The following is a 10,000-nucleotide window of genomic DNA, read 5'->3' as shown; positions in this document are numbered from 1 at the left end:
CATAAATGTAGATATCTACCTTTCATCTGTATATGCATCTTATGTATGTACTGTATTTTGTGGTATATTTAGCCTAGACTAACTCTCTCTCTCTCTCTCTCTCTCTCTCTCTCTCTCTCTCTCTCTCTCTCTCTCTCTCACACGCACGCACGCACGCACACACACGCACACACACACACACAGAAAAGATTGGCCTCAGCTAACTTAACTTAACTTCTGTCTGTGATTTCAGATAATTTGAGAGTTGTATTCTATGCCGTGCCGGTCTGTCATTAAAGCTATACATACACCGAGGAGACGCAAGCATGCCTGTACTGCGGTTTCCACAACATGCATTCAGGAAAGGTCAAGCGCACACTGTGCACTGGAGATGGAAAATTCAGATTCAGATAGTAACAAAAAAAGTTGAAATGCATATCTTTCTACCAAGAAATGTAAACCCATATTTTATCTAAACAGTGGATTGTACAGTACAAATTCTATAATAATTTAATAATAATGATAATAATAATTGTATTTGTATAGCACTGTATCATACAAGGCATGTAACTCAAGGTGCTTAATAAATGGAAAAAAACATCATTGTTAGAGATGGATTTAAAAGGAGAGGTATAGAGGAGAGGCAGAAATAGCAGGAAGGCAGAGGAAGAAGAGATAGATAGAGATTGTAGAGTCATAAGGTCAACGTAGGTTAGGACCAGGATTCTTAGATGCGTAAGGTCCATAGTGGCTGGGCCTAGCATAAGTCATAGATAGTCACACAGAGATTGGGCGCTCAGATGCGGCCCCTGGTGGCCTCAGGGGTGAGGAAAAACTCCCTTTCGCTTGAATCATTTCAATCGTTTCGACACAATTTGGAGCAGATATGGCCCCATATGATTTAGTGTTAAATTCAAGTCTTGGAGTGTTGAATTAACTATATTGAATGGGACCACACTCTCAGAATAGATGACGTGGATGAATGAAAATCATCATCTCAGCCTCAGCAGGTTTGGAAATAAGATGAAGTCAGCACATTGCCGGTGGTTTCACTTTCTGAAGACTTTACTTTCACTTTTCCGACAGCAAGTTCATGCTGCTGCCCCTCTGCACTTGTGCTGCCCTACCCTTCTACAGTGTACACAGTCTCTATCTCGCTAGTGAAAGAGGGTCAATTTCAATTGAGGGAAATTGATGTGTTTAGCAGGATAACCGTTTTACTATGTTGTGTGTGTGAGTGTTTGTGTGTGTGTGTGTGTGTCGTGTGTGTGTGTTTGTGTGCATGTGTATGGTGTGTGTGTGTGTATGTGTGGTCGTGCGACATGCATACACACGTGTGTGTTTTTATATTGCCGCCCCTGTGTCGCTCTCTCAAACAAGCTGGTCTGATGTGAGGTACGTGTTGTGTGATGACTTGATGTTGTAGTGTGTGTGTGTGTGTGTGTGTGTATGCGTGTGTCTGTGTCTGTGTGTCTATATGTGTGTGTGTGTGCACCCACCGTGAATAGGTTGCGTGCGTACTGTTCGCTGACGTCGATGTTGATCATCTGCAGCAGCGTCTGCACCTCCTCGTAGCTCATCTTGCCGTCCTGGTCAAGGTCGGCCTGCTTCAGGTACCCATGGATCCAGGTCACACACGTTAAGGTCAAAGGTCAAAATCATTACATTACATTACATTACATTACATTCAAGGCGACTTACAGTTATTATTTTTCAGGGTATTGGTTACAGTCCCCGGGAGCTGTGAGGTTATGTGCCTTGCTCAAGGGCACTTCAGCCATGGATGGAGATGTAGGGAGAGGTCAGGGGGGGATTCGAACCTGCAACCTCTTGATTGAAAGACCAACTCTCTAACCACTAGGCCACGGCTGTCCTACAACCAGGCCACGGCTGCCCTATCATTGTGCATGGCCCTACCGTGGTGCAAATGGTAGGGCACTCGTTTGATACGCAGCCGACCCGGGTCCGATTCCCGGCCCAGGTCCTTTGTCGACTCTTCCCCATCTCTCTCTCCCCACTCGCTTCCTGTCATTACCCTCACAGACGCTGAGACGTCTGTCTGTCATGCTAACCCACTATAATGAAATACAAGAATCACACCAGAGAGTGCGGCTTTTCTACAAAACAAAGGCTTTTAGAGTTGTCCCACCTCCTCCTCATACGCCTCCCAGTGTTGCCAGATTGGGCTGTTTCCCGCCCAATTGGGCTACTTAGGATGGCAGTGTGCGGGTAAAAATGGCATTTTGTAGAAAAACCCGCCCAAGTTTTGCCATTGAAATCAATAGAATTGGGCGGGATTTTGTGCTTCTAGGCGGGTTTTGAGCAATCTTTGGGCTGGAAATACTCAGCATCATCTGGCAACCCTGTCACCAGTGGCCCCACTCTACCATCCCTCTGCACACACAGGGAGGAGGGTGCCAGCTGATTGCATGCCACCAAAGCATTCTGGGAGAGAATCCCGGGACTGAGGTCAGCTACCATATGCCAAACATGCTTTACAGTACACCAGCTAATTATTTTTCTCCAAGGGCCAAATTATGTAGCGCAAGTGAGGCTGCGGGCCAAACCAACACACCAACCCCAATGAAAAGCAAGTTAGATGTCTGGACAGAGAACAGATTTTTGCTTTTCCGTTTTCCTCTCTTGTCAATGTCTGCAAGGAAACTGTTAGCATAAGTTAGCATAACTCTCTGTGAATGCTTTGGAGAGACATGACCCACTGAAGGTTTCCTGATCGAAAATGGCACACATTTATGTTTTCATTTGTTCTGAGTCTGACCTCATGGCAGGCCAAATGTTTGCCATGCCCGGGCCGGATTTGGCCCGCCGACCTTTGTTTGGAGACCAAGGGTGTACACCAAGCACTCAGGGTGAACTAGTGAAACTATTAAAGTAAAGGCATTGCAAAGGCAAAGCATAGGCTATTCCAGAGAGACCATTTCCTCTTATGAATTAAAGGAAATACGAACTCCCACACACCGCCCATTTCACAAACAAGATAACTTTATAGCAGTTCCAGTGAAAACAAGCTGATGAAGGTAATGTGGATTGCGGAAGTAGGAGTCTGTGTGTTAGTGTGTGTTAGTGTGTGTTAGTGTGTGTGTGTGTGTGTGTGTGTGTGTGTGTGTGTGTGTGTGTGTGTGTGTGTGTGTGTGTGTGTGTGTGTGTGTGTGTGTGTGCGTGTGGAACAGTGAGTGAGTTCTTACATTCCCAAACTACACCACAGGTAATCTGCAGTTCACCTGAGCGTAAGGGTCTCGGCACGCTTGCTGCGAGCCACAAATTATGCGCGTCAGGACGCGCGACCGACTGCACATGCTTGCTTTAAAAACAGTAGACCAACATGCAAAATACTGGCGGTGTCATCCAGGGGGCAGAGAGAACAACATTGTGATAAGGAAATTGGGAACACAGACTGTAAACAAAACAACATAAGGACTCACCGGGCAAGGAGACGATACTGCTACTTCTATATTTGCACGCTCCTTTGTCAAAGTGCAACGGGGTATGATCGCAAATCGAATGTTTGTAATTTCAGACAAGCTCGAGACGGTCTTGAAAAGTTGTCGCCATCGTCGTTTTCCCCTGAAGCACTTGTATGGAACTGAGTCTTTCTTGCGATCGCCCCCAGCGAGTTTGAAGATAGTGCACCTAATGCATGTGTTTGGTTGCAGTATCTAACGCGCGTAAAATTGACAAGAATTGCGCAAGTCAACGCGTTCATGAACAAATTGTGCGTGCGCTCGCGCACCCTGCAGCAAGCATACCGCCAGCCTAAGTCAGTTCAACGTCAGCATAGCAAGTCAGGTCAGAATAGCAAGGTGTGCTCTGCAAAGATGACTTGCAGTTGACTCACTGTGCAGAGAGTCACAATGTTTGGTGTGAGCATAAATAATATGGTTAAAATTATTACATTACATTACATTACACATAGCAGGCGCTTTTTATCCAAAGCGATTTTGGGACCTGGCTAAGGCGATTGGTCGACCTGGGACCTTGCTATGGCGAGTCTGTAAGGATATTGGTCGAGCTTCTGTGTCTGGGTCATGTTCTCCAGCCGTCCCTGCAGGGTGCGTATGCCGCGTGCCCAGCTCTGCGCGTCCTGCTGGCTGGGGCAGTGGATGTCCAGGCTCTTCCTGGGGCCCTTGAAGACGATGGTCAGACACTCCTCCTCATTCACCTTCTTGCCAATCTTACGCAGCGCCTCCGACTGGCAGCCTTCCAGAACGCACTCCACGTCCGTCACCGTGACTACAAGAGGACAGGAGAGAGGAGAATTAGTTAGGGAATTTTAGAACACACATCTCATTCTAGAATGGACTCCACGTCTGTCACCATGACTACAAGAGGACAGGAGAGAGGAGAGAGGAGAGAATTAGTAAGGGAATTCTAGAACACATGTCACATTTTATAACAAACCCCACCTCCGTCACCATGACTACAAGAGGACACTAGAGAAGAGAATTAGGGAATTCTAGAACACACTTCTCACTCTAGAATGCCCCTCACATCTGTCACTGAGACTACAAGAGGAGAGACAGCAGAGGCTAAAAGAGAGAGAGGGAGTAGAGAGAATGTTGGGGATTTGTCAGGGCCTTCTAGAACACACTCAACATCTGTTTCCATGACCGCTGGTGGGACAGAGGGAAGATAAAATCGTGAGGATTAGTTAGGACTTTGTAGGGCACACTGCACATCTGTCTTTGTGACGACAAAGATGAAAGACAGTAATTTTTATTCAATGCAGTGGATAGGATAGGATAGGATAGGATAGGATAGGACCGGATAGGATAGGTGTGTTGTGTGTGTGTGTGTGTGTGTGTGTGTGTGTGTGTGTGTGTGTGTGTGTGTGTGTGTGTGTGTGTGTGTGTGTGTGTGTGTGTGTGTGTGTGTGTGTGTGTGTGTGTGTGTGTGTGTGTGTGTGTGTGTGTGTGTCAGGTCATGTCGTATCTATGTGAATGCATAGTCTACGTAAATATCTTCCATATGCTAAACCTTCAAATACAATGTAACCATGAGGGTAGGTGACAATGCATCATCACCTCTGATAATGAACTGAGGAGGACGAGAAAGAGGAAGAAGAAGTGAACTAAAGGGACTAGGACTGTAATCAATAGGAGGGAGAGAAGAATAACCACGGGTGGAGGACATGGGACAGGAGTGTCATTGTTTCTGACTATGCAGCACATTTTTTATCTCATAATACGTTTTATGTAAACTTATTCTTCTTAATGTGTTTTTGTACATTTATTTTCCTTTTTGTCTATGTGTTTGTCTGTGTCTGTAATTATATGTATGCTGCCATTTTGACCAGGACTCCCTGGCAGAAGAGACTCTAGTCTCAATGGGACAATCCTGGCTAAATAAAGGATAAATGAAAAAAAAAAAGAAACATGTAAAAATGTCATTTCTGAAAATAAAGTCACTGAGAATAAAGTGTAAATATGACTTTCCACAGAGAAGCGTATGGTGGACACGGAGTGAGTGCTAAAACAGCAGCTCCCGATTCATTTAACAGACGAAAAAGTTTCCAGACAAACATTGTAAGGAGAAAGAACAATCTTCATCCAAGCTCAATTAATATTCTCCTACCAGTGCTAAAAACAGGCAGTTATGGTTCCCGCGGCATAAGTTTACGGTTCAGTCTATGGTTCCAACAGTCTAAGATTAGCTTGGGTCTTGGTCTGTTAATACCAAAAACACATACAAGATATTGGTTCAGTGGCCTAGAGAGTTTAGGATACAAATATTTCCCAGGAATTTAGTAAACAAATGGCTTCAAGAAAGAAACTTCTTCTCAGTCTCAGAGTAAGACCGTCACATTGACTCTGCAGTCTAGGACACACATTAGTCTGGTGCCTAAAACACATATTGGTTGGGAGACCAACTGGTCAACCAAGTGTGAATCATGATGTGTAAACATATTCTGAAACGGCAGCAAAATAGGCAGCAGGTGATATTTACCTATGGTGAATTCAGGTAAATTGGGCCATTTTCTTTGCATGTAAGTGAATGGCCCAAAGTGGCCCAATTTACCTGAATTCACCCCTATGTTTAAATTATGGTTCCTGGGGTCTAGTAAGATTGGTTTGGGTCCTAGTCAATTAGTAAAAAAAAAACATGCTAGCTGAGAAAGCAGCTGGTCAACCGAGCGTGAATGATGTAAACATTGCCCTGTGCCATGCACACTGTGGTGCGGTGTCAGGACTGGACTGGGGTGAAAAATCAGGCCGGGCATTATCAGCCAAGACTAGTCCACCAGGCACAGAGAAAGACAATGAAGCCCATGACAAGATTTGTAGTGCTCTATTACAGTGGTTCCCAACCTATGGGTCGGGACCCCCCTTATGGGTCGCCAAAGATCCACAGGGGGTCGCGGAGCCCTCTTGATTTTAAGGGGTTTCGTTTTAAATATATATAGCCCATGTTGAATAAAAGACAAAGCATTTAACTAATAAATGCATAGACGCAACAAATTGTAAGTGCTACATTAAACATTTATTCTATATTTGACCAAAGACGAATTGAGGAGTAAAATAACTACAAAAAGTTTTCGCATGAAACGGAGGGCATCTTGTGACTCCGTCTCGTGCGGGCGCTCGCGTGGTTGGGTCACCAAAGCTTACAATAGTAAAAACATGGGTCCCTGAAGAAAAAGGTTGGGAACCACTGCTCTATTACAAGCTATTTTGACTACAACAGCCAAAATGGCTGGAGTGGTCTGGGGTGTATCGTGTTGAATGATACTGAGACCGGGTTCTGGATTCCATGTATAATAAATAAAGACTTCACTTAAAGGGCAACTCTTGCCAATTTCAATGTGCTGTTGTATTGCTCACGCTACCCTTGACTTGTCAGTACCCGGTGACCCCGCATTTTTTTGGCTCAGTCCTTTCCGAGATATGAGCTATTCTAATGGGGGCAACTTTTGTTTACATTTCAAAAAAACATTTTTAATTATTCCCAAAAAAATCCAAAAGGTTATGCAACATCAGCAGGCAGCTAGCAAACAGCGATACCTTTTGGGAAAATATTTGGAGTAGGCCTATGCTCATTAAAAAAAAAATGTATACAAACGTTGCCCCCATTAGAATAGCTCATATCTCTGAAAGGGCTGGGCCAAAAAATGCAGGTCACCGGGTACTGACAAGTCAAGGGTAGCGTGAGCAATACAACAGCACATTGAAATTGTTAGAAGTTGCCCTTTAAATAATATAATCAGAGGAGCATCACATACAGGCAGCATCACTGTACTGGTAACCAACTAACAAGTGAAGTAACTGAATTGGAATACCGAATGCACATTGCGTACGTGTGTGCGCGCTGTAGTGTTAAAATGTCACGTGAATCATATATAGAAACATTACACAAATGTTCTACAGGCATTATCAGCCAAAATCGGTCCACCAGGCATAGAGAAAGACAATGAAGCCCATGCCATGGCAAAATTTTTAGCAATCTATTACATGCTATTTGGACTACAACAGCCAAAATGAATATTTTAAATTTGACTCAGAGAGGTCAGCAGTGGTGGCATGTGGACTGACTTGACAACCACGACATTGAGGGGAGGACCAGGCCAAAATCATCTTACGAAAAAGTAATCCATACTCTTGTTTCCAGTCGCATTGACTACTGTAATGCACTTTATGCTGGTTTAACTCAGCAAATGTTAAACAAACTACAACTTATTCAGAACGCAGCTGCAAGGATACTCACTAGAACTCCCAAATATAACCACATCACCCCTATTCTCAAATCTCTTCACTGGCTCCCAGTTAAGCAAAGAATTGAATTCAAAATACTTCTTCTTGTCTATAAATCATTAAATAATCTAGTCCCTCCCTATATTTCTGATCTAATAGGCTATCTCTTCATAACCCAACCCGTCATTTAAGGTCCTCCAACAAATATCTTCTCACTGTCCCCAGAATTCACACAAAAACCGGTCATGGCGCTTTTAGTTACTGTGCTCCATCCCTCTGGAATAATCTACCGTTAGAACTAGGTCACCTCAATCCGTAGTAGAAGGGTCTTAAAACTTTTTTATTCTCTGTAGTTTATAATTCATGATTTTTTATCTTTTACTCTTATTTTGTGCATTTTAATTTTTTATTGGGTTGTTAATATTTTAATTGTTTTTAAATTGTTATGTGTGTTTCTTTTAGTGTTTCTAATAAGCACATTGAGTCTATGTAAATATGAAATGTGCTATACAAATAAAATTTGACTTGACTTGACTTGAACAGTCCACTGGGCAAATGCCCTGTATTCCTTATGGCCAATCCAGCCATGTGCGGTGTGCAGTGCAGTGGGCTGACCAGACCATCTGCTCAGCCTTCCTGCTGGTAAACTATCCACACACACACACACACACACACACACACACACACACACACACACACACACACACACACACACACACACACACACACACTGCTGGTTAACTATTGGCTCAGCTATTATTGATGTTCATTAAACAGGCACTGTGTCATTGGAGGGTTTGCGTGCACACACAGGCACAGACACAGAAACAAACACAGGCACGCACAGGCACACACACACACACACACACACACACACACACACACACACACACACACACACACACACACACACACACACACACACACACACACACACACGTACACACACATGTACACACACACCCCAAACAGTTATTTCCCGTCTATTGGTGAAATGATGTTTGCTCTGGTCAAGTAAACGCAGGCATCCACGCTGTATTTTGATTTTAATGGTGTTTGTATTTTCTCCAACACCTCTTATTAATACTACTGGTTACTGATTTATTCAGCTATTTGTTTCCATAGCGATGTTTGCGGGACTGTGATTAAACTGAATTCCGCAAACAGTTACGTTACGTTTACTGTAACTTGCCGACACTGCCACTGTGTGTTGGATTGGTGAGCTGTTTAAACTTACCAGAATATCCCTACTCATATTTAATTCCACATGTGCAAACAGTCATGATAAATAAAGACACCTCTTTAACATACAAAGTGTGTTTCATTTCATTTATTTAAACTCGAAGAATCATTGAGGGCCCAGCCCTCATTTACAATGATGTCGAGTAAAACAAACAATTGCACATATAAAATCATATATAAACAACGAACATACACAATACACCATAAATCATATAAGAGATAAGAATTAAGACAAACTATGAATTAAAACTTATGAGTTAAAACAAGTGCAAGTATGTGATAAAAAACTTCCCAGTGTAACTTTAAAATGTTCTAATGGCACAAAGGCTTGAAGACCCATCCTTAGTTGTAAGTTATTCCAAACTGAAGGTCCACAGACACTAAAAGCTGTTTTACCCAGTTCTGTGCGGGCATAAGGGACCTCCAGTAAAAAATTGCTGCTGCGGGTTTGGTATGGGTTGGAGTGCCAAACTAAAAGAGATGAAATATAAAATGGGAGTTTGCCAGTGAGGGCCTTATAAATAAAAATAAAATAATGCATGTCCCTTCTGTGAGAAAGTGGAGCCCACCCAACTTTATCATATAACAGGCAATGATGTGTACTATATGGATCCCCAGTAATAAAACGAAGAGCTGAATGATAGACAGTGTCAAGTGCCTTCAGATTAGAGAGTGGTGCATGTCTGTAAATAATATCACCATAGTCAAGGGAAGACAGAAAAGTAGCTTCAATTAACTTTTTTCTGCAGAAAACAGGAAAGTGATATTTATTTCTGTGCAGGAAAGATAGCTTTTGTCTGAGCGTAGTGACAAGACAGTCAGTATGTTTCTTGAATGTGAACTTGTCATCTAGCCAGATTCCCAGGTACTTATAATGTGATACTCTCTCAATAACAGACCCATCTAAAGTAGATATATTAAAATCATTTTTCATGCCATGCTTAGATCGAGTAAAGACCATACATTTAGTCTTGCTTACATTAAGTAGAAGCTTAAGACTAATGAAGGCATTTTGTAGGATATTAAAAGACTGCTGCAATTTCTCCAAGGCTAGCTGTACAGAATCCGCAACA

The 10,000-nt window shown here is 43.0% G+C and overlaps 1 protein-coding gene across 1 annotated transcript in view; it reads right to left on the bottom strand.

Moving 5' to 3' along the window:
• The window catches only part of plcd3b (phospholipase C, delta 3b), a 63,570-nt gene that overhangs the window by 26,780 nt on the left and 26,790 nt on the right, over nt 1-10,000 (bottom strand). Inside the window, exons 3-4 of the mRNA XM_063220707.1 lie at nt 4,002-4,230; nt 1,479-1,608 (exon numbers count right to left, since the gene is read on the bottom strand). Of these exons, the coding sequence (XP_063076777.1) occupies nt 1,479-1,608; nt 4,002-4,230 (359 nt within the window). The remainder of the gene's footprint in view (nt 1-1,478; nt 1,609-4,001; nt 4,231-10,000) is intronic.

This window comes from Engraulis encrasicolus, chromosome 17, assembly GCF_034702125.1.
Source record: "Engraulis encrasicolus isolate BLACKSEA-1 chromosome 17, IST_EnEncr_1.0, whole genome shotgun sequence".
Lineage (NCBI taxonomy): Eukaryota > Metazoa > Chordata > Actinopteri > Clupeiformes > Engraulidae > Engraulis > Engraulis encrasicolus.
This window is presented reverse-complemented; position numbering and strand designations above follow the sequence as displayed.